At 46.2% G+C, this 25,002-nt stretch overlaps 2 protein-coding genes across 2 annotated transcripts; one reads left to right on the forward strand and one right to left on the reverse strand.

Annotated features, from left to right (window-relative positions):
- Positions 1–414: 414 nt before the first annotated feature.
- Positions 415–2,784, forward strand: Dynll1 (dynein light chain LC8-type 1). Its single transcript, XM_075982356.1, has 3 exons — positions 415–564; positions 721–858; positions 2,363–2,784. The coding sequence occupies exons 2-3, from the start codon at positions 727–729 to the stop codon at positions 2,498–2,500; spliced, it is 270 nt and encodes an 89-aa protein (XP_075838471.1). The 5' UTR covers positions 415–564; positions 721–726; the 3' UTR covers positions 2,501–2,784.
- Positions 2,785–5,037: 2,253 nt separating this feature from the next.
- Positions 5,038–24,768, reverse strand: Coq5 (coenzyme Q5, methyltransferase). Its single transcript, XM_075982342.1, has 7 exons — positions 24,527–24,768; positions 20,732–20,881; positions 17,313–17,534; positions 12,293–12,399; positions 7,316–7,404; positions 5,856–5,967; positions 5,038–5,777 (listed from the first exon to the last, which is right to left on the reverse strand). The coding sequence occupies exons 1-7, from the start codon at positions 24,726–24,728 to the stop codon at positions 5,676–5,678; spliced, it is 984 nt and encodes a 327-aa protein (XP_075838457.1). The 5' UTR covers positions 24,729–24,768; the 3' UTR covers positions 5,038–5,675.
- Positions 24,769–25,002: the final 234 nt, after the last annotated feature.

A 25,002-nucleotide genomic window follows, 5' to 3' on the forward strand; every position in this document is an offset into this window, starting at 1 on the left:
GCTTGGGAGAATCTCTAGAGGCCAGCGGCCACTTGTGTGGCCGTAAAGTGTGCTGACCCCGGGTGGGGTGGAAGTTGAGAGCGCCTGGGGTGGCGACTCCCCGTCTTCTAGAAACTGTGGCTAGAGAACACACCCTAGGCTACCCTCGGTGGGCAGGGCTGCCCTCGCACCCTTCCAGACAGCTGGGTGGTCCGAGCGGGCCTCTCCACCCGGGCTCCGCCTTCAGGGTGTGTGGGCCTGCCCGCGTGCGGCGCATCGCCTGGGCAACCGACGCTGTGCGCGGTGCATTGTGGTCTGCAACAAAATGCAGGGGAAAGATCCTGAAGGAACCATTGAATGCATGAGCCAATAGGAGGAGGCCGTTGGCTGCGCTCAGCCAATAGCGACGTGTGTCGGGGGCGGGGCCGAGGGCGCAGGGCGGGGCCAGGGATTAGGCGGCGGCGGCTGGCGTGGGGCTCCTTAGATGCGCCACGGCTTCGGTAGCGACCGGCTCTTCTTTGCTGCCTGAGCGGCGCCAGCACCTTCCTCGGGAGCTCGCAGCAGCCGGCTGGCCCCTGCTCCACGGTGAGTGAGGGCTCGGGGTTCTCCGGCCCCGGGGCCCGCGGTGTGGGCCGTGGGAGCTACAGCTTGGAAGCGGGTGGGGGCGTCGTCCTCAGGGGCCGGCCCGGAGGGCAGCGCGGCCTGCACCGACCCTTACCTCCCCCGCGCCTCGTTCCACAGGCAACCATGTGCGACCGGAAGGCGGTGATCAAAAATGCAGACATGTCTGAAGAGATGCAACAGGACTCGGTGGAGTGCGCTACCCAGGCGTTGGAGAAGTACAACATAGAAAAGGATATTGCGGCCCATATCAAGAAGGTGAGGACCTGGCACCGCACAGTTCCTTCTCCCCTGTTCCGCGTTCCCTGGGCGCTTGGCAGAGTTTTCCTGTGGCACGCAGGGCGGCTCTGTATAGACAGTTCTAGAAAGGACGTAAATGGATTTTGCTTTTCTCTTGGGAAGACCAGACCCTCAACGCCCGAAGTTGTTTTTTTTTTTTTTTAAATCCCAGCTCCTTGGGGGAAAGCGCCACCTAGCAACGGTTTCCAAGACTAGGGAGCAGCGAGCAGTTCCCCCTACTGTAGGATTCCTGCTCCGAGGATCCATCTGGGTGTTGTGGGGGGGGGGTCTGCTGCGTGGGTGTTTCCAGCCGGGCTAGGAGGAGATTTTGCCAGCCTTCCAGCCGGGAGTTAGTCGGCAGTTCAGGGAAAGTGGGTGGCAGTGGTAGTTGGGGGCATGAGTGGAGGCTTGGTAAATGGCAGTTTGTAGAAAGCTGGCAAGACTGCCAACTTCTCAAGCTGTGTTTGCTGGAAGGAAAGGAAACTGGAACCGAAGCCGTGGGAGGGTTCCAGTGGGAACGGGAAGATGAAAGGCTTCATATGGAACAGAAATGAATACCTTTTTTGACAAACGCAGCAGTATGTGCATCTAGACTGGAAGAAAGGCATTCGGCTTAACAGACGAGGTTTTCATACTGCATGCAGAATGAGATATGAGGAGCCTTAAAGAATTTTACATTGTCTTTGGCCCTGGTTCGATCTAACTAGTGAAGAAATTAACGTTTCCAGTTCTAGTGCCCGTTGGGATGGGGGAAGCGGGAAGCAGATACTCTCTAACTTGCTAATCTTTAAGACCTGGTAATAGCTGCAGAGAGGAGAGCAATTTTAAAGGCTAGAGTCTGGCCTAGCTAGCTGTCAGATTATGTTGCTAGCATTTTTATTTTTCAGTCCGGCTCGATTTAGATAATCTAGGCTTTGTCTTTTGGTCTTTCTACAAGTGTCATTAAGGTCTTTCTGGTCATCCTGGATTTCGGGTAGATGGTAGGAATAACCTGATGGACTACAAGTGCTGATGTCATCTACCGTCATCGAATATGTGAAGTCATCTGCACTAGGCATGGTGGTACACGCCTTTAATCCCAGCAGAGGCAGGCAGATCTCTTTGACTTAGAGGCCAAATTGGTCCACATGTGGGGTTCCAGGACAGTCAGGGCTATGTACAAAGGATGCCCCCCCAAGAAGTCAGGTGCAATCACTGACAGAAATGTCTTGGAAAATGACCCTTCATGTTTGCAGTTCTGTTCTCTGTAGGTGACTTAGAGTCGGGGAACATTCTTTTACCCTAGGAATTTGCTAGGGTTGTGAGTATAGCTCAGTGGTAGGGCGCTTTCTTTCCTAGCATGCCCAAGGCCCTGGATTCAGTCCCAAGTGTGAAAACAATTGAAGATGCCAGCATTTGCCCTTTCTGGTCTTACAGGCTCTGGTTTTTCTAGAAAGTGAATTCTCCAGGTACACCACTAAAATTCTGTTTTATTCTTTCCCAGGAATTTGACAAGAAGTACAACCCCACCTGGCACTGCATTGTGGGGCGGAACTTCGGTAGTTATGTGACACATGAAACCAAACACTTCATCTACTTCTACCTGGGTCAGGTGGCCATTCTTCTGTTCAAATCTGGTTAAAAGCATGGACTGTGCCGAACACCCAGTGATCCATCCAAAAACAAGGACTGCATCCTAAATTCCAAATACCAGAGACTGACTCTTCAGCTTTGCTAAGGGAACACCTCGTTTGAATCTGTTGTGTTTTGTGCGGAGCATCATCCTCTGTACAAGTTTGTGGTTATAAAATAATTAGTTAAACAGCTTACATTTGTATTTATTTTCTATGCCATACTTCTGTACCCCCCCCCTTTTTTTCCCTCCCTTAGGCCATTCCTTTAAAAAATAAATCTGTTTGAGATGTATGTGTGTGTGTGTGTGTGTGTGTGTGGTAGTTTGTTCAGGTAAGATAGGGTTGGAGCAGCTTACTAGGACTGCAGGGTTGAGGACTCACTGGGATTAGACATTTTAGTGCTCTTGGAATGTAATGCTTGACTGGCCACACTGGTTTCTCCAGATTATTTGGGCTATTAGGACCCATCCCTGTCACCCCAGCACTCAGGAAGCTAAAGCAGCACTATAGATTCCTGGTGGGCCTAGATCAGAGGGACAGTGCCTTGGGACTTAGCTCACTGGGCTGTGCTCAGAAATCAATTAGTAAACGAATCAGTTTCACGGAACAACCTGATTAAAGCTTGGTCACCAAGAGCTTCCTGTTGACAATTTCAGAGAAAAGCATATATGAGATTCCTTCCAGGCTGAGAACCAACCCACACTTACTTTATGGAAGTACAAGGGTCCCAGCAGGGCTGCCCTTTTACCATTTTCACAAGATAAAGCCTTGCTGCTTCACAGAATAGAATGCAGACTTGAACTGACCACGATCTGGGTAGCATCAGGTCAATTACAGCTTTAAAACACTTTTTGCACCTGAAGTTGTTAGAGACTGTGAGATTGCTTTACTGTTGATGTATGCCTGTGGAGGGCAGCTGGGCAGTAGGTTCTACCGTGTGCCTGCCATGACTCAGACTCAACAGCAAGTCTATTCCATAATTCATCTTACAGGCCTGTTGGCTTTTTGTGACTATCTTATGAAGCCCAGACTGACTTCACTTGCTCTAGCTGAGGATAACCTCTAACTAATCTTGAACCACTTGCCAAGCCCTGGGGTTGCAGATGTACACCATCTCTAGGTCGTTTTACCGCTTTGTGATAGTTGGCATGAAAAGATGGGGTATTTTGGAGTAGGAGCCTACAGTTAGGGTATTTCAGATTTGTATCTATTTGGACAGGTAGAAATGTTTCCATAAATTGAGTCCCTTTCCCTCTTTATGACCAGCTGTATATTATTTGAAACCCAACTGGAATTGACCATCAAAGCTGTAGTGCGCTAAGCAGACGATGGTCTTCATCAACACTCCTTAGACTAGACATTGAGGGTTTTGATCTATTTGATCTGGCCCATGCTTTCTGTCAATAGACTGGTAGCTTTTAACTTTCATTTTCAGGTTCAGATGCAAGAAAACATGTTGCTTATAGAAATAAAATTGGCTGGATGGTTTATGGATTATCAGTGCCTGCTCCTTCCTGTTAATGTAAAAGCCAATAGTCTCCAGCTGGCTGAGAAAAAAAATGTAGTTTAGCATGTCAGCTGCTCTTTCCTGCTGTTCTGAGACATCTGCAGTTGGCTGTCTGGGAGCCATTTGGAGACAGACAAGGTCTTATGTGATCTGTTAGTGACTCCTAGTGTGCTGTAGCTCTATTTATTTTGTTGTTGTCTTGATTTTGTGTTTGGAGACAGGGTTTCTCTGTGTAGCCTGGATGTCCTGGAACTCTGAAGACCAGGCAGGCCTTGAACTCACAGAGATCCATCTACCTCTGCCTCCCAAGTGCTGGGATTAAAGGCATGCACCACCACCGCCCAGCTTCTGCAGTTTCTTAGCAAGACTTGATACTAAATAAACGTCATGTTCAAAATACACGTGAAGCCTCTTAGCATCACACTGGACTGTACAGTACATGCTCTGCCTAGACCCATAAGGAATGCCGAAGGGGCAGCCTGTAGTAATGGTCTGTTAAGTTTTTTGAGGTAAGCATGAGCTCGGTGCGCAGCCCTAGCTGGCCTGGAGCCTGCTGTGCAGACTTGGCTTCAGCCTGCAGCCGTCCTCCAGCCACCTGGGTGCTGAGGCTGCAGTTTTGTGCCATCATTCAAGGCTCATAAGTACATGTATTCTTTAGATTTATATCTGTTTTACTGTTTATGTGTATCACTGTTTGCATGTATGTGTGTGCACAGTGCCCACAGAGGTCAAAAGAGGCATTGGGTCCCCTAGCATAAGCTACAGATGGTTGTGAACCACAGAATCAAACTTCAATTTGCAAGCATAGCGAGTGCACTTACCCACTGAGTCATCCCCCAACCCTGTTATAAATTATTTCCTTCCCCACTCTCTTCTTTCTTTTTACTATAAACATGTATAAATGTATTCTGACAAGCCCCGTTTACTAAGACTGCTTTCCTGATGGACACGAGGATGGTGCCTGGTGACAAGACTGACAGAAGGATGCTGACATGCACTGCCTTTGTTTCACCTCCCCCAAGAAAAAGGGACAAATAGTACCCACAATGTAAACTTTACTGCTTTACAAAATCCTACTTTTGCTTGTTTGCTTCTGGTGATGAGAACCAAACCCAAGCCCTCAACAGGCTAAGCATGTGCTCTCCCACTGAACCGCACCTTCAGCACCTGGTTAGTCTAGTATGTGCTCACCGCTGAGCACCTCACCAGCCCAGGGTTCTAATATTGCCAGCATTCTGACGTGGACCTGGGCTTTTAGCCCTAGATTCAACACTAGTCTGAAGGGCTGGTTCAAACCATCCTTGGGTTCCAGTGATCCATTATCCCTCTGGAAGGCATCTGTGACAGACGAGCTATGAGAAAGTTTCAGTACTGTGTGAGTGCTGGTTTTACCTGACTCCACACTGCACAGCCAAGTGTTAGCAGGAGTTCAGCAAAACCAGACGAGACACTTCTGGGAGAAGGCCCTGGTGGCCCGGACAGCTACTAATGAGAGCTGCAAAAGTCAGCAGGGGTTTGTTTCTTCCTTTTTGAGACTGGTCAATGCAGAACATGAATCCAAGGTTTGATGGCCTTCAAGAGAAGAGAGATGCTCAGCTACCGTCTCATCGGGGAGATTATCTTCCAGCTCCAGACCTCCGCTCAAACAACCGGTTTGTGTTGCACACAGAAAGGAGCTAAAGTTTGAAGCCAGAATGAATGGCCACGATTCCTGTTGTCAGGTTTTCATAGGTCACCTTCTGAAAGCCTGCATCTTCAATCATCTCCTTGAATTCTTCCTGAAACACAAGAGAAGCACATGGGATGCTTGGGTTTCGATCTCAGGGTGTTGGCTGTAAATTACAAAAGCTCTGTACCTGATTTGGGAACTTCCGAATACTTTCCACAAGGTACTGATAGGACTTCCAGTCTCCTGCAATGACCTCCCCAATGACAGGGATGACCTGGAAACTGTACAGATCATAAAGCCTAAAAAAAAAAAAATTTAAAAAAGGGGCAAAGATTAAGATTAGAGTGGATTCTGGGTGTATTCCCTGTACCAATAACATAAAGAAAAGTGTGGGGCTAGGGGAGATAGCCCAGCGGTTAAGAATGCTCTCTGTAGCCAGGCATGGTAGTGCACACACTTAATCTCAGCACTTGCAAGGCAGAGGCAGGCAGATCTCTTTGAGTTTAAGGCCAGCCTGGTCTATCTAGAGAGTTCCATGACAGACAGCCAGGGCTACATAGTGAGACCCTGTCTCAAAACAAACAAACAATCTTTACAAAAATGTGCTTGGATCAATTCCTTAATATTAAGTGGAGAGCCGGGCGGTGGTGGCACATGCCTTTAATCCCAGCACTTGGGAGGCAGAGGCAGGCGGATCTCTGTGAGTTCGAGGCCAGCCTGGTGACAAGAGCTAGTTCCAGGACAGGCTCCGAAGCTACAGAGAAACTGTGTGTGTGTGTGGGGGGGGGGGGGATAGTAAGTGGGACAGTGCAAGCCAGGAGTCGCTGACTCAGATGTCTACAGGGGTCAAGCAAGTGACTGAAACAAGGCAAGTAGGCCAAGAGCAAGGCCAAGAGGCCCACAGGGAGTGACGGCTGTGTAAAACTGGAGGAAAGGCAGTTAACTGCCTCTGACGCCTGTGTGGAGGAGTACACCCTACCAAGCAGTGACACATCTCATGTTTTCCAGTGAAGCTGGAAATCCAGGTTTCATGTTAATTTCCTAATTTTACGTTTTTAGCTAGCTGGTGGGTTTGAGATAATCTTATTCATTCTGTAGACTAGTCTGGCCTGAACTCATACAGACACAAGCAAGGGTTAAACTTGAAGTGATCCTCCTGCCTCAGCTTCCTGAGTGCTAGAATTACAGGTATAAGCCACCACACCTAGGATTAAATTTCTTAAAATACCATATGAGTGAGCCTGGCGGTGGTGGCGCACACCTTTAATCCCAGCACTTGGGAGGCAGAGGCAGGCAGATCTCTGTGAGTTCGAGACCAGCCTGGTCTACAAGAGCTAGTTCCAGGACAGGTTCCAAAACCATAGAGAAACCCTGTCTCGAAAAACAAAAACAAAAACAAACAAACAAAAATACCATATGAGTCAAATAAAATGAACCGTGTGGGCTAGCATGGCCTCTGGGTGTTTGCTGAGGCTCTTCTGGTCCAAGCATTTTCACTAAGAACTCACTGACCTTTTCAAGAATCCCTGCCCCTTGGTGCCTCTGAACTCACAAAGTCAGACGCCTGTAGCTTACTGGTTATTTTCTATTTTGGGGTGGGGAGCCTTTAGCTAGACAAGTTCATAAAGCTCTGCTATCAATGCTAACCTGGATATGAGGGGATCATTCACTTGGCTAAACTCCAGACAGAGAAACCGTCCTCCTGGCTTTAGGACCCGATGGGCTTCCTGGAGTGCCTAAGAGAAAGAGCAAGAAGAAAATCCTCAGCAGACCTCTCCACAATTCCAAGGGTCAGAGGCTCGTTTAGTTTCTATGTGCACTGAATGAAACATTCCCCATAAATTCCCTTTTACATCCTTAGGATTTATAATGCAGAAATTACCCCATGTTCAGGCACTTGCTGCCCTGGGACTAGAGAAAGTTGCTGATCAGGCAGACGGGCACAGCTCCATGAAGATGAAGCTTAGAATCATGCATTAGAGCCACAGTGCGCGTGTATCTGTGCACCACTTGTGTGCCGGTGCTTGCAGAGGGCAGAAGAGGGCATCATATCCTCTGGAACTAAAGTTAGACACAGGTGTGAGCTGCCATGTGGATGCTGGGAATGGAAACCTGGGTCCTCTGGGAGAGCAGCCATTGAGCTATCTCTCCAGACTCCAACATAACAATTTTAATTAAAGGAATATGACAGAAAACGACACATATGTGGATCATTCATTCTATATGGCACAGAATGCAGCACAACTTTACCCATTGAGAGCCTGGTGAGCCGGGCGATGGTGGCGCACGCCTTTAATCCCAGCACTTGGGAGGCAGAGGCAGGCGGATCTCTGTGAGTTCGAGACCAGCCTGGTCTACAGAGAGCCTGGTGAACATCATGGGAAATCTGCACAAATACAACCTACTTAGCTATTGTCAAAGAAGGAACTAAGAGTTTTATGTGATAACATGGAGAAAAATCACCACATAAGCCCAACCAATGGCTCAGGCCTATAACCCCAGCTACTTGGGAGACCACACAAGGCCAGCCTAACTTAATGAGACTACTAATGAGTATCTATAAAAAGCTCTTAAGCAACACAGACACATACAAAATCACTGATTTATGTGTGCGTGTGTGTACTTGTGTGTACGTGTTTCTGAAGACTGAACTCAGGGCCTTGCACATGCTAGACAAATTCTCTGCCACTTAACTGCAACCCCAGTACACACCTGGCCTTTTCCCTGGAACTTGCTCTATGGACCAGGCTGGTCTCGAAATCAGGGATCCGCCTGCCTCTGCCTCCTGAGTGCAGACTGAAAATGTGTGCCCCACAGTTAGCTCCTCCTGCTTGTATAGCCAGCACTTTACTGGGTGAGCCATCTCCCCAGTCCTTCCTAAGCACTGGGGTTATAGACATTGCCAGCACACCCAATTTAACAGACACACTTAAAAGGCACCAAATGCTGGGAGGTGAGTGTGAGGTTATCACTGACACAATCTTCAACTTTGATCTTATTCAAAAGTATTTCATTTTAATCTTACTTTTTTGTTTTTGTAAGATACAGTTGTTACTGGGTCTGGCTACAGGACAAGAACTCATCACATAAGACTCCTGTGGCCTTAAACTTGCAATGATGCTCCTGCTTCTGCCTTCTGAGTGCCATATCACAGGTGTAAGCCACAACAACAGGCAAAAACATGTTTCAGTCAGAGCATATAATAAACCTTTTATAGAGAAAGGGATGGCCATAAAAACCAAGCTACAGAGTGGGTGCTGGCTGCCTAGCACCACTACAAACTGCACAGAGCAGCAGAGAGAAGGGTTCGTTCTCACTTACAATCTGATAGGTTCCAGGCTGGAACAGGGTAGACCTTTGCCTGCAGACTCTGGTGAAGAGGTACAGGATGGTAAACTGCTCACCTTCACCTTGAAGTCAAGAAGCAACAAAGAAGTGATGTGGGAAGTCCTTCTGTATATGTTTTGTGTTTATTGGTTAATGAATAAAGAAGCTGGTTGGGCAAAGGCAGGGTGGTATAGAGCTAGGCAGGAAAACTAAACTAAATGCTGGGAGAAAATAGGCAGAGTCAGAGAGAAGCCATGTAGCTGCAGGAGAAAGACTCCCTTCAGTAGGCCACAACTAATGGGGAACCTTGTTAGCCAACTGTCTTTAAGAGGTGGGTCTTAGTTAAGGCGTGGCTTCGCTGAGTCCCAGGATAAAAGGTGTGCACCTCTGTGTGCATGCTCCCTGCACCTTTTCCCACAGGAATGTGCTTGGATTTCTCGTTTCCTATTTCATTAGTTTCCCCCTTATAATAAATATAATTGTTTTATCCTTAGCTAGCCTGGTCATTTCTACACACGACCTCATGGTGAAGATACATAGATTAATAAAGACAGGTTAATTTAAGATGTAAGAGCTAGCTAGCAATACGCCTAAGTGATTGGGCAAGCAGTGTTTTAATTAATACAGTTCCTGTGTGATTATTTTGGGTCTGGGCAGCCTCCAACTACAAATAAGGTGAGTTTTTGTTTTATTTTTTGAGACAAACTCTCATACAAGAAGCAGTAATACTTAGCCTTGGTTGTTTTAAATAGGATCTATCAGGCCAGGAGACATGTGCCTTTTTTAATCCTAGCACGCTACAGCCAGAAGCATACATAATGAGTCTAAGGCCAGCCACGGTAACAACATGAGACCTTTTCTCCAAAACAGACAAAACAAGCCCACAAAAACCAAAACAACGGCAACAAAGATAGGCTCTAGCTATACAGCCAAGACTGGCCTGCAACTCTAGCTCAGCCTCCCAGATCCTGTAATTGCTGTATATGTTGACATGCTTGGCTTAGGAAACTACATTCTAGCAAATTATCAAACCCAGAGAGAGGGTGGCAAAGACCCTCTGGCCTGTAGCCAGGGAGAAATTATATCTGAACTGGAGTGCAGTTTAGTGGACGGAACCTTAGCCTGGAGGAATCTATGGACGTCCCAGTAGCTAGTATCCTAACTAACTGGAGGGCAATCATGTGGCCGTTTGCAGAGGCTTATGTGCCCACGCCTGGTGTCACAAATAGTGCAGAATGTGGAAAAGACGGAAAATTTTCCCTTCATAGTAGCAAAGTAATTATTTACATGATTAATTTGTCTCTTCAGAGAGAGTTGTTGTTGTTTTTTTTAATTTATTTAACTTTATGTACATTGATGTGAAGGTGTCAGATCCCCTGGAACTGGAGTTACAGACAATTGTGAGCTGCCATGTGGCTGCTGGGAATTGAACCCGGGTCCTCTGGAAGAGCAGCCAGTGCTCTTAATCATTGAACCATTTCTCCAGCTCCCTATGTTTACATTTCTTTTATTTTCTCTTTTAAAGATGTATTTATTATGAGTACAGTGTTTTTGAACACCAGACCTCATTACAGATGGGTGTGAGCCACCATGTCGTTGCTGGGAATTGAACTCAGGACTTCTGGAAGAGCAGGCAATGCTCTTAACCTCTGAGCCATCTCTCCAGCCCCAAAGTGCTTTTTTTTAAATTAAAAAATATAGCTGGGTGTGGTGATACATACCTTTAATCCCAACACTTGGGAGGCAGAAGCAGGTGAAGCTCTGAATTCAAGGGCAGCCTGGTCTACACATGAAGTCACAGACAGTAAGTTCTATGTCAGGACTATATATGGAAACCTTGTCTCAAAAACAAATCACACACACACACACACACACACACACACACACACTCTCTCTATATCTATACCTACACCTATATATGAGTGTGCATGTGTGTATGCGCACATGAGCATGCACGTGGAGAACAACTTGCAGGAGTTGATTCTTCCACCGTGTATTTCCTGGACTGAACTCAACCCATTAGGTCTGGTAGCAAGTGCATTTACCTGGCACTTTTGATTTTGGTTTCCAAGTAATAAAATAGAGAAAGGGATAGAGGTGGCAGAAAGAGGGGGAAGTAAGGGAGAGAGAGAAAAATAAAAACAGGATAGGGAGAGAAGGGCAGGGAAGGAAGAAGGCTTAGAGAAATGCTAGACAGGCTAGACAGCTCAAGGCCCCTAACCGCCAGGAGGCATGAGCACACTCAACTGACCTATGGGGTTTCCACAGGCACCTAAAGGTCCACAGCACCTCTCAACAGCATTACCCTCAGGTCTCTTGGAGAGTACTATTCAGACCAGAGCAATCCCTACAAAGAAAGTCTTGCCTAGGAATAGAGGGGTCAGACAGTGGGGGCCCACAACACAGAAAAGAAGCCAGTTTCTTGCATATAGTCTTTAAATGTTTGACAGAATGTTCAGGAGGAAATGAAGAGTTGAATCCTATTGAGCTATGAGCATTCTCTTCCCGCTATACTGGAACCATGATGTTCCCTTCTGCCTGTACAGCATCTGAGTGCCTCTTTCTGTGTCTGCACGCCTCTGACCTGCAAACTCACACAGCTTCACAAAAGGAAACAGGAAATGCCATGGTCCAACCATGAAGAGAATGTCAGTGCCAACCCGAGCAACCAAGAACTGGTTCTGGCTTAACATTGTGGCAACTAAGAAACAAAAAAGCCCTAGGGCTGGAGAGATGGCTCAGTGGTTAAGAGCACTTACTGCTCACACAGAGGACCCAGGTTACAGTTTGCAATACCCATATCAGATGGCTTCTAACTTCCTGTAACTCCAGCTCCAGAAGATCCAACATTCTCTGGTCTCCAAGAGCACTTGCATGACACAGTGCATAAAGACTCACAAAGGTACATACATATATACATCAATAAAATATATATATATATATATATATTTTTTTTTTTTTTAAGAGAAGAGCTATGGAGATAGCTCAGTGGGTAAGAGCACTTGCTGTGGAAGGAAGAGAACCTAAGTTCAAATCCTCAGCACCCATATAAAAGTCATGCTTCTCAGGGCCAGTATACCAGCATACACACACCATACACACACACACACACACACACACACACACACACACAGATGAGAAAGAGGAGGAAGAAACCTCTAAGTTTAAATAGTCACTCCTCTTAACTACTGGGCCCAGAAAAGAATCTTCCCTGTCTTCACCTGGGATAGCTCCACTCCAGGGGAACTGCTATCCTGAAAATCACATGCATCCCAGGGATGCTAGATCTATTCATACCCGGTCAATGTGTGTGACATTCCGGATCCCAAAAGCAATGGTGTAAACATCAAATTTGTCATCATCAAAGGGCAGTTCTTCAGCATCTCCCAGTACCCATGCAAGTCCTGGAAGACAAAACCAGTTCTGGATATAAGTCTAGGTCTAGGTAGCTATTTCCCACCGCACCACAGAAGTAGTGAATTTGAGGATTCTGTAGGAAGCCAAACAAAAGTGTAAGTGCCCTAGGCATCAATGTGTGTGGCCTTGTGGTGGGGGTGGGAGTCCAGTGGCATAGAGCCCATGATGCAAAGTCTGGGTAATGCCAGAGTTGAAGTGAGAGAATTCAAGAACTGTTTGGTTGTCGTGGAATATTACTTTAACTATGTAAAGATGTGTTACATTTGTTTATGCTGCATTTGTTTAACGATGTAAAGATGTGATGCCTTGCCTGCCTAAGGCACCTGGTTGGTCTCATAAAAAGTTGAATGGCCAATAGCCAGGCAGTAGAGCAATAAGCAGGGCTGGCAGGCAGAGAGAATAAGTAGGAGGGAGAAGAGAAGAGAGAATGAGAGAGGAAATGAGGGAGACACCAGCCAGACAGACATGGAGTAGGACATACAGAATGAAAGAAAGGTTAAAAAGCACCAAGTCAAAATGTAGATGAATAGAAACAGGTTAAACTAAGTTATAAGAGCTAGTGGGACAAACATAAGCGAAAGGCCGAGCATTCATAACTAATAATAAGTCTCCATGTCATGATTTAGGGGCTGGCGGTCTGAGAAAGTCTGCTACATTTGGTGTCATGGAGACTATAGATTCGGTGTCAGAAAACACCTGCCTTCTCCACTGTATTCCTGGCTGCCTTCACTGGTGTCCTCCAATTTTAAAAACCTAACTTATAGCAGGGCAGTGATAGCGCACACCTTTCATCCCAGCACTTGGGAGGCAGAGGCAGGCAGGTCTCTGTGAGTTCAAGGCCAGCATGGTCTACAGAGAAAGTTCCAGAACAGGCTCCAAAGCTACACAGAGAAACCTTGTCTAGGGCTGGAGAGATGGCTCAGTGGTTAAGAGCATTGCCTGCTCTTCCAGAGGTCCTGAGTTCAATTCCCAGCAACCGCATGGTGGCTCACAACCATCTGTAATTGGATCTGGTGCCCTCTTCTGGCCTGCGGGCATACATGCAGACAGAATACTGAGAATACTGTATACATAATAAGATAAATAAATCTTAAAAAAAAAAAAAAGAAACCTTGTCTAGAAAAAACAAACAAGGGCTGGAGAGATGGCTCAGTGGTTAAGAGCATTGCCTGCTCTTCCAAAGGTCCTGAGTTCAATTCCCAGCAACCACATGGTGGCTCACAACCATCTGTAAAGATGTCTGGCGCCCTCATCTGGCCTTCAGGCATACAGACAGAATATTGTATACATAATAAATAAATAAATAAATATTTAAAAAAAAAGAAAAACAAACAAACACCCACTAATTTATGTGGGGACAGCTACCCAGCAGCATTTCTGTTTCAGCGCTAGAGATCAAACCCTGGGCATTCTGTGTGCTGGGCAAATGCTGCCATTGCACTACATATCTGGCCCTACCTTAAAGCAATGTTTTCCCAACCAAGTGCTTCATAGTTAGCACTGTGATAAAGAGTTATGGCTTTAAGGTTTTACTTACTACTTTTTTTTAAAAAAAATAGTTTTCAAGACAGGGTTTGTCTGGGTAGCCCTGGCTGTCCTGGAACTCACTATGTAGACCAGGTTGGCCTTGAACTCACAGACAGTCACCTACCACCACCACCCAGCTCCAACTTTCTTTCAACTTTTTATTAACTAAATTATTCAAGACTGACCATAAAACAAACTCACTCAAGACCAGGCTGACCTTGAATTTTTGATTCTCCCGCATCAGCCTCCCAAATATCTGGAATTATAGGTCTGAGTGATTGGTCTGGTTCTAAATTCAAACGACAATGGCTCCTCATCAGTATAGCTGTGTCCTGAAGGACAGTGACTTCGATTCCATTTACTAAGGACCAGCAAGGCAGCTCCTAGGAAAAGGTGCTGGTGCTAAGACTGACACCTGAGTTTGAACCTAATGGGGGAGCTGGGTGGTGGTGGCGCACGCCTTTAATTCCAGCACTTGGGAGGCAGAGGCAGGTGGATCTCTGTGAGTTCAAGGCCAGCCTGGTCTACAAGAGTTAGTACCAAGACAGGCTCCAAAGCTACAGAGAAACCCTGTTTCGAAATACTAAAAAAACAAAACAAAACAAAAAAACAAAAACAAAACTACATGGGGGAAGGAGAGAACCATTTCTTACAAACTGTTCTTTGATCTCCACAAAAACACATTTATACACACACATATAGGCACACAACGGAAATTAATATAAAAACTCCAACACTGTCAAATAAACATTATGGGAGGCCACTATTTTGGATTATGCTCTTACACTAGGTCCAAGAGACCAGACTGAAAATTACGGTGGATGTCTTGTGCTCAAGTTCCTACATCCATGTGGAAAATGACCTGTGAAACTTGAGGACTAGCACAGGCCCTCTGACTTTACTCCTACAAAAAGAAAGAAAGAAACACTCCGCTGATAGCCACTCATGCCCTTCTGGACTCGTTTACAAAGACAGAGAGTCTGAAGCAGCCAGTTGGCTTTTGATTCTTCCCTTCTGTTTTCTCCAGTCTTTATCTTTTCATAAAACCAACCTCCTTGTTTGGTCATCAGAACATCAGAACATTTTGCTTCCCTCTGTGGAGCAGGCTGCCCTTGAACTCAGACCCACCTGACACTTCCTCCCAAAAGAGTTTCCGCCTAATTGACTACATCTGGAATAATGTCAGCAAAGGACAGATTCCAACCATTTAGCTCAAAGGATTTTTGTTGTTTGTTTCTGTGTGTATGTGTGACTGAGTGTATGTAAGTGCACCACACATGTACAAGAGCCCACAGAAGTCAGAAGGGGGTGCTGGAGCCCTGGAACCTGAGTCTCAGGCAGTTGTAAACTGCCATTTGGATGTTGGGAACCCACTGCAAGAACCGTCTGCTCTTTCAGTCACCAAGCCATCTCTCCAGCCCCTAGCTTAAAGACCGTAAGTGGCTTTACTTTTCATTGCTTAATCAGGCAAGTAGAGGTAGAACTGACTATCAGGGGCTCAGGACCAGCCCTAGCTGCTAGCCTGGATAATGTGACATTTTGTCTCCAACAATAGCGAATTTCTAAGCAGGTTCATAGCCACACTGTAGAGGAGATGGCTCCAGAAATGGAACATTACCTATCATTTCACTGTTTGTTTTCTGTTCTCTATGGCTGAGCACCAGACAAAGGAAATGCATTTATCAGTTGGAGTAAAACGCTAGTGTCTTTGTCCAGAGACTGCCTTCTGGCTAGCGTGGATAGCGAACAAAGGAGTCCCTCATCATGAAAGCCAAGTGGGCTGTAGTTCGTCTAGGCAGCTTCTTCTTGATGTGTGAGGAGGAGGAAGAGAATAATCGGCCTAAAAAAACCAGACATTCAAGTGGGAGGGAGGACAGAGAAATGCTGACATTGCCCAGAGTGTTGACAGAGGACCTTCTTTGTGACATGCCCTTGTCTCTCTGGCTGCCTGCACTGCCTTAAAGGCACAGAAGAGGGCAGTCTGGCAGTCCCGGAGAGCTAAGTCAAGAGGGCAAGCTTTGTTGTTTGTTTGAGATGGTTTCACTGCTTAGCCTGAACTGGTTGGGAACTCACTACATAGAGCTCTCACAAAGGTCTACCTGCTTTTGCCTTCCAAATTCTGGAATTAAAGTATGTACTGCAGCCGGGTGGTGGTGGCGCATGCTTTTAATCCCATCACTCGGGAGGCAGAGGCAGGCAGATCTCTGTGAATTCGAGGCCAGCCTGGTCTACAAGAGCTAGTTCCAGGACAGGCTCCAAAGCTACAGAGAAACCCTGTCTTGAAAAAAAAAAGTATGTATTACAAGTCGTTGGTGGTGGCACACACCTTTAATCCCAGGGTTCAGGAGGCAGAGGCAGGCAGATCTCTGAGTTCAAGGCCAGCCTGGTCTACAAAGTGAGTTCCAGGACAGGCTCCAAAGGTATGAAGCTTGGTTGTCTAGGGCAAGTATTTTGAAATATTCAATGGTCAGATGTAAAATCAGTGGCAGGGTAACATAGTCAGCATGTGCAAGAACCTGGGTTCAATCTCCAGTACTTAAAAAGGTTTTTAGAAAGAAAGAAAAAAGGAAGGAAAAGAAAATTGTGTGACTTAAGAAGCTCCTGTTATGAATTCAAGGCCAGCATGGTCTACAGAGTGAGTTTCAGGCTAGCCAAGGCTATACAGTTAAGACCCTGTCTCAAAAAAAGCAACAACAAAACCAACAACTTGAAGATTTTTAGAGCATGAGATGGTTCAGTGGGTAGAGGTGCTTGCTGCCAACCCTGACAACATAGCCCAGTTCCCAGGACCCACGTGGTGGAAGGCAAGAACCAACTCCCACAAGTTGTCTTCTGACCTCCACACACGTGCTATGGCACCAGTATAATCTCCTCTAGCCCCCATAAATAAAAACATAATTTTAAAAAGTAACAATGGGGCTGGAGAGATGACTGGGCTGGAGAGAGGGCGCAGCGGTTAAGAGCACCAGCTGTTCTTCCAGAGGGCCTGAGTTTGATTCCCAGCACCCAGCAGGTTTACAAGCATCTGTTATTTCAGTTCTAGATCTGATGCCCTCTTCTGCCCTCTGCAGGCACCAGGCACCCACATACTGCAGAGACATATATGCAATCTAAACATTATACAGATTAAAAAAGAAAAACTGCAACAACAAAAAAGAGGATCCTTAAGCTCTTTGGGCCACACAGCACCGCCCACCAAGCTTAGCCCGTTGTTCCAATTCTGGAACCACCTATAAGCAGGGCTCAGCCACCATCTTCAGTCCCTGCTGACTGGTTACACGGCCAGTGGCTGGACCATAAACACTTGAGAACTGATGTGCATCGCCTTACTTCCGAAGCCGGCAAACAATGCTGCGTCGGCTGAGGGACTCACCGGTTGTATGTCCTTGGTCCACGGCTTTCTGCTTTCCAACCTTTAGCATCTCCCTGTTGATGTCACAGACCGTGACGAGTGAACCACCTAAGGGGTCCTCTTCATTCTGGTACTTTTTGGCAATTTCTTCCCAGGATAAATTTTGCTGAGCCCGTAACTGTCTCCTCTGTTTCCTCTGATGCTGTGCCTGAACATAACGAAGGAACCGGAATGCAATGTCACCTGCGGGAAGCCAACAGAAGGACAGATAAGAATGAAACCAAGCAAAAAGTATCCAAAGCCCCAAAGAGCAGAGGCACGAGGCATGTGATGGAGGAAGGCCGCTTCTGCTCCTTTCAACAGAACCGTTCCTCCCTCCACCCCCAAAAAGAATGCATCGTGTTGTCTAGGTGTGTTGTCAGGCCTTCAACTCCTGATCCTCCTGATATAGCCTCCTGAGCTGGGACTATAGATGCATGCTACCATGCCTGAGTTACACTAAACCTTTCTCCTTCCTTCCTTCTTTTCTTCCTTCCCTTCCCTCCTTTTTTTTTTTTTTTTTTTTGTTAGTAGAATCTTTTTTATTCAGGAAAAAAAAAAAAAACAATTTTTTTTCCAAACACACACAGGAGGGGGTATGGGTAAGGGGAGGTATCTGTCTGTCCAGCCCCAGCCCCCGGCCCATGTGGTTTTGGCAGCAATAAGGGAAATGGGGTAATGGCTCAAAAAATAATGGTATGTGTGTGTATGGAAAGAAAGGGTGCAAAAGCTGAAGGGAGCGGTGGGGAAGGGGACAGATGAGGTCAGTACTGGGAACGCCGCAGGTGGGAGGCCATTTCATAATATTCTTGTTGATCAAACCACCGTGGACACATTCTTTGCCTATCAGCAGGACTAGCGTCTTGGTAGTCATGGTGACAGTAACATTGAAGGTGGGGGCTCCTCTGGTGCTCTTGGTACGAAGATCCATTCCTTCCCTCCTTTCTTATTTTCTCATTTGATACTGTTTCATGTAGCCCAGTCTGGCCATGAGTTCACTAAGTAGCTAAGGATGATTTTGAAGTCCTAGTACTCATGCCTCCACTTCCTGGGTGCTGGGATTATATGTATACATCACACAACTGGGGTTTAAAGTAATTTTCACATTGAGGGCTGCAGGTGAGGCTCAGTGGGGAGAGTGCTTGCCTAGCATGAACAAATTAAGGGGCCCCACACCTAGCAGAGCATACACCAAATAACCAAACATGGCTGTGCATGCCTGCAATCCCAGCACTTGGGAAGTGGAGGAGAGCTATGTAATGCGTTTAAATTTAGCCTGTGATACATGAGACCTGTCTCAAAAAAAAAAAGCCACTTATGATGGCACATGCCCAGTACTAGGGAGGCACGTGGACCTTTGTGTTAAAAGGCCTGCCTGGCCAGGCGGTGGTGGCGCACGCCTTTAATCCCAGCACTCGGGAGGCAGAGGCAGGCGGATCTCTGTGAGTTCGAGACCAGCCTGGTCTACAGAGCTAGTTCCAGGACAGGCTCCAAAGCCACAGAGAAACCCTGTCTTGAAAAACCAAAAAAAAAAAAAAAAAGAAAAAAAGGCCTGCCTGATCTACATAGCAAGTTCCAGGCCAGACATGGCAACATAGTAAGACCCTCTCTAAAAAACAAAAAACTACAAAAGTAATATAAGTAGTATAAAATGGCTCTCTGCATCTATAGGTTCCAATCTACAGATGTGACTATGGACCACTAGGCAGTGAGGCCTACCAAACCCACAGACTTTGTCATCATCCCCTAAACAATACAGTGAAACAGCAGCTCACCTGGCATCTGTAGCTGCCATGTAGCTACCAAGGGTTTGAAGCAGGAGCCGAAGCAAGCGCTCTTCCACCAAGCAACACCTCAACCCAGCACACATTCTGTCAGTGTTATTATTGCTGCTTTGTTTTAGACAGGAAGGGAGTTCACATTGTCTAGGTTGTCCTCAAGTTTGCTATGTGGCAGAGGGTGACAGTTTCTGTTCCTTTGGCCCCCACCTTCTGAAGGATTGGACTGTAAGTGTGTATGGCCGATCCTGGTTTCTGTGGTTCTGGGGACTGAATCCAGAGTTTCATGCATTCATGCATGCTAAGCAAGCTCTCTGCCAACTAAGCCACATCTCCAGCTCTTAATTGTTTGCTTTTCTTATTAGGTTTATTTATTTGTTTGTTCTTTTTTTTTTTTTTTTTTGAGAAAGGGTCTCTCTGAGTAGCCCTGTCTGTCCTGGAACTCAATTTGTAGACCAGGCTGGCCTTGTACTCAAGACTCAAGAGATCTGCCTGCCCTTGCCTCCCAAGTGCTGGGATTAAAGGTGTGTGCTACCACCTCCCGGTATATTAATTTATTTTTAAGATTTTGTTTCTATTATGTGTATTTTTGCATCTGTGTGTGGGTTTGTGCACATAAGTGCAGTGCCTGTGGAGTCCAGAAGAGGGTGTTGGACCCCTGGAGCTAAAGTTACAGACAGTTGTGAGCCACTTGACATGGGTGCTGGGAACTGAACTAGAGCTCTCTGCAAGAGCCGTGTTTACTCTTAACCATTGAACCATTGCTCCAGCCCCTATCTGTTTGGTTTTTGAGATAGGGTCTTGATTTGTAGCCCAGGCTGGCCTCACATTCACTATGGAATTCAGGCTGGCTTGGATTCTCTTGCCTCAGCCTCCCAAATGCTGAGATTAAAGGCAGAGATGTACACATTCTTAGCATTTTTCTCTGCAGGTGCTCAGTGTGCAATAAGGAACAAAGGCCTACAGTATGCTTTGATGCCTGATGTGGGAGTGGATAAGGCAGGAAGGCAGCCTAAATAGCTGATGTCCTGAACAGCTTATGTTGTGTGAGAAAAGGCCTTTCTCCAAACAGAAGGAAAGGAGTTTAAAGGCCAAACGGAAGATAAACAGGCTGGAGCAAAGCTTTATGACACAAATTTTTCTACAGTACTTGTGAAGCCATGGTTTACTCCCAAGCATTGAGGAGGAAAAACAAAACAAAACAAAAAACAAGCTGGGCATGGTGTCCTGGGCCTGTAATCCCAGCACTGGGGAGGCAGAAGCAGGAGGATCACAGGCTGCAAGGAGTTTTAAGGCCAGCTTGGGTTGTTACAAAGGGAGTTTAAGGTCAGCCAGAGCTACACTGTCTCAAATACAAAAAACCAAAAATCCAAAGAGATAAAGCAGTCATTCAGATAATGAAATGTCACAGAACACTTTTTAGTTGGTAAAATCTTTTCTTAGAAAAAGCACCAGGCACGAAGCTGCCCTGGAGCGACACGCTTACCCTCTATTCAGAAGTCAGCAGCATAGGGATCCTTCAGTCACCACCGCTAGCCAAATGGCAGGTGCGGTAGCCACTTCACCAGCAGACAGGTCTAACACGATACTCAGCCTTTTCAAGGACACCAAGCAGGGTATTACCTGTGCCTCCAGCCACATCAAGCAGTTGGGTCCCGGGCAATGGGTGCATTTTCCTGATCAGCAAATCCTTCCAAGCACGATGGATGCCGAGACTCATCATGTCATTCATCACGTCATACTTCTTGGCCACACTCTCAAACACCTGATAGACTGGCATGAGACAGACACAGTTATCAACGGGACTGATGTGGGGGAAATCTAAAGGAAGAAACAAAGGGATGCTTTCCCTCTTGAAAGTGTCTGTCTTTGCAAGGTGATGCTAAGCCATAATGCTTAACATTAAACCTAAGATGCACCTTAACATTATGTTTCCCTTCTCATGGTGCTGGGGATTGAACCCAGGGTCTTGCACATGCTAGGTAAGAAGCCCATCAGCGAGTGATTTCCGCAGACCCCAACACCACCCTGCATTAAATGCTTAAAGGTTCACTAGAGAAACCAACCTATTTCCTAACGCCCAGCATCCCCATTCAAACTCAGTGCTGGATTAACTGTGAGTGTGAGCATGAAATACAAGCTTCAGGCAGTTTTTATTCCATGACTCATTACGAAATTAAGAAGTATATGTCATAATCAGTAACCAGTTATGTCATCTACTTTATAGACTGCAGGCTGCTGTGTGTCATCATGGATCAGTTAATCAGCGTACACTCATTCATGTCAGACTACAATACTTCCACTGTGTCCTTGTCTCTTGGTGACAAACCCATTTGGTATACTTAAATAAATGAAAGAGGAAATTGAGCAACAAAGATGAGTGACCAGGGGAATAAGGGTAAAGATTAGCGAGCGTGACTAAAGCCCTGAATTTAATCTCCAGCACTGCCAAAAAAAAAAAAACCCCAAAAAACAAAAAGCAAGCAAACAACAATAGCAACAACAAAGAGTTCATCACAGAAATGGTGGAGCAGAATGAGAATGGTGTCAGTGCAGTCACAAGCAGAAGAGGTGACTGTGGGGACACAGACCCTGATGTGGCTGGCCCAAGAGCCTCTAGACCCACAGCAGAGGAACTTTGTAAGGGTAAACTTTCTAACCTGGGCGAGGCATAAGGATTGTGGCAACCGGGTTCAAGATGACTCAGAAGTGGTAGAAAATAAAAATTAGAGGGTCAGGGAGATGGCTCAGCGGGTGGAGCACCTGCCACAGGGTCAGGGAGATGGCTCAGCGGGTGGAGCACCTGCCATAGGGTCAGGGAGAGGGCTCAGCGGTGGAGCACCTGCCTCCAAGCCTGAAGATGTGAGTTTGACCCATAAGACCCATGTGGCAAAGGAGAGAACTGACTCCTGAAATTTGTCCTCTGACCTCCCCGGAGCCCACAGACACGCACACACACAAAATCAATACAGATGTAATAGATTTGTTTTAGAATTTCCATTAAAGGGGTTCTTAGAGGTATTTCATGATGGTGAGAACACAAGTCACCTCTTCATGCCCAACAGAAAGTTTAGAAAGGGGTTAAAGGCAATTTGCCAAGTCATAGGACCCATGCTTAATCTCTATTATAAACACCATGACAAAGGGGCAAAGTGTTCAAATTGCTCCTGGTGCATTTTAATTAAACTAAAACAATTTTATTCTCAGTGTTTGGAATTTTTCTTAGGATTTAAACGTTTTAAGCTAAACTTTAAAATATGAGCTAAATCCCATTTGTGGGCTTTTAAATATATATATTGATATTTAATATGTATTAAATATATATACTTATATTTAATATGTATTATATATATATATATTTAAGAATGATATGTGTGTGTGTGTGTGTGTGTGTGTGTGTGTTTGTATAATGGTTTTTATCAAGACAGGGTTTCTCTATGTAATATCCCTGGCTATCCTGAAATTGACTTTGTAGACCAGGATCGTCTCAAACTCAGAGATCCACCTGCCTCCCGAATGCTAGGATTAAAGGCGTGCACTAGGACATCCAACCCTTAAAATACATTGATTTTTATTTTATGTGTATGAGTATCTGCCTGCACGTATATGTCTATGTGCCACATGAGTGCCTGGTGTCCATGGAGGCCAGAAGAAGGTATCTAAGATCCCTTGGGACTGGATATAGACCAGTTGTTCTCAATCTTCCTAACACTCTGACCTCTTAATACAACTAACTCCTCTTGCTGTGGTAACCCCAAACATAAAAATTATCTCATTGCTATTTCATAACTGTAATTTCGATACTGCTAAGAATCATAAGGTAAATATCTGTGTTTTCTGACGGCCTTAGGTGACACTTTTGAAAGGGCTGTTCCACCCCCAAAGGGGTCATAGCAACCCACAGGCTGTGTTGTTATGGACAGTTGTGAGCCATCATGTGAACGCTGGGAATTAACTGGGTCCTCAAACGCTTTTACTGCTAAGCCATCTCTCTAGATCCTTGATTGATTGATTTATCTATCTCTAGCCCATTTTCTGATTTATTTATTTTTGAAGAAGGGTCTTGATATGTAGCCCAGGATGCCTTGAACTTGTGATACTACCACAGCCTCCTGAATGTTGGAATTATAAGTATGGGCACTACATTCAATTTTCTTTCTTTCTTTCTTTTTTTTTTTTTTTTTTTTTTGCGATAGGGTCTCTCACTATGTAGCTCTAGCTATCCTAGAACTAACAGAGATCCACTTGCCTCTAGCTCGTGTGTGTGTGTGTGTGTGTGTGTGTATGGTGTGTGCTTTGATTTTTCGAGACAGGGTTTATCTCTGAAGTTCTGAAGCCTGTCCTGGAACTTGCTCTGTAGACCAGGTTGGCCTTGAACTCACAGAGATCCCCCTGCATCTGCCTCCCGGACACTGGGGTTAAAGGAGTGTTGGGGTTAAAGGCGTGCACCACCACAGCCCAACTTATGTGTGTATTTTTTTAAGGGGAGGGAATGGTATCTTTCTTTAGTAAGAAACTAAGAATGGGGACTCTGTAGCCAGAAAACCAAATGGTGTTAAAATAGTAGTTCTCCCACTTTAGTAGTCTTAAATTTGTCTCTGTAGAGACAGGCTCTCACTATCTGAGGCTAGCTTCAAATTCGAGGTATAGTGGATAATTACCTTGAACTTCTAACCCTCCTGTATCCACCTCCCTGGGATCACAAGTTTACACCACCACACGCAATTTACCGGGCTCTATCGATCGAACTGAGCCACGCAAGGGAGAGGCAAGCACTCTACCAACTGAGCTCCGTTCCCCACCCGACTACCATCTTAAATTCTGCAAGTTCTTGTTTAACTGTTTCCTAAGAAAGTGATTAACATTAGCCACTAGTGGGAAACTGAAGTGAGAAATGGGGGTGGAGGGATGTCTACAAGGCGCCTGGCATATAACCTCGAAACTGATGACATGCTGTGCTTAAAAGAGTGGGCAAGTCGGGTTTGGTGGCACATGTCTTTAATCCCAGCACTCAAGAGGCAGGTGATCTCCACACGTCAACCTTGACACTGAGGGACACAAGGGGGTGTGTGGCGTGGTGTAGCTTCTCAAACGCCTGCATTCCCAGTGTATCTCTGTGAGTTCGAGGCCAGCCTAGTCTACAAACGGCAGTTCCAGGACAGGCTCCAAAGCTACAGAGAAACCCTGCCTGGAAAAACGAAAACAACAAACAGAAGAAACACTCCCCAGTTACAGAAAATGAGACTCCAGTAGTGGGAAGTTGAGTCTGGGAGTTGGGTACTGCTCGGAAGTCAGGACTGTAGGACTGTAAGGACCACAGCTCTAGGGCTAACAGGACGTTAAATCAGCCCGCAGATGGGTGAAGGAAATCAAATCGATGACAGACAGGTCCCTCCATCCGCCCTCTGGCCCGGTCACCTTTGCCCCCTTTCTCCTCCTCCGACACAGTCTCAAACCCGAAGTGCGTTTCTGCGGCTCGCTTCTCTTCGGACAAGGACCGCGCACTCGGCGTGGCTCCGAGCCAGAATCTATGAAACCCGGGGAGCCTGAAGTCTCCCGCTGCCCGCGACCACCCGCGGCAGCAGTAGCGCCACAGACCACAGCTTCTGGGAGCCGCCATCTTGATATCCCGGCGACTGCAAGCGGAGGGCAGGTCGGGTTGCGTCACCAGCTGGGTGACGGCGACCGGCAGGAGTCAGTATTAGTAGAACGCACCCGAAAACGCCCGTTGTTAAGACGTCATGTTTGGTTTAGGATTTGAAAACTTGAACAAGTGTACAACAGGTGTTCCCTAACAGAACTTAGAATTCACCAAGAATGAGGAGAGCTCGGAGTGAGGCCCTAGTTGTGTCTGCTGCCAACCAGTACCTCTGCATCCCGCGTGCTAGAGTGCT

Source organism: Microtus pennsylvanicus, chromosome 1 (genome assembly GCF_037038515.1).
Source record: "Microtus pennsylvanicus isolate mMicPen1 chromosome 1, mMicPen1.hap1, whole genome shotgun sequence".
NCBI classification, from domain to species: Eukaryota; Metazoa; Chordata; class Mammalia; order Rodentia; family Cricetidae; genus Microtus; species Microtus pennsylvanicus.

Coding starts and splice junctions, on each gene's coding strand:
- Dynll1 (XM_075982356.1), top strand. CDS start 727: ATGTGCGACCGGAAGGCGGTGATCAAAAATGCAGACATGTCTGAAGAG. Junction 859..2,362: donor TTGCGGCCCATATCAAGAAG/GTGAGGACCTGG, acceptor ATTCTTTCCCAG/GAATTTGACAAGAAGTACAA.
- Coq5 (XM_075982342.1), bottom strand. CDS start 24,728: ATGGCGGCTCCCAGAAGCTGTGGTCTGTGGCGCTACTGCTGCCGCGGG. Junction 7,405..12,292: donor ATGTCACACACATTGACCGG/GTATGAATAGAT, acceptor TCTTTCTCTTAG/GCACTCCAGGAAGCCCATCG. Junction 5,968..7,315: donor AATGATCCCCTCATATCCAG/GTTAGCATTGAT, acceptor TTTTTTTTTTAG/GCTTTATGATCTGTACAGTT.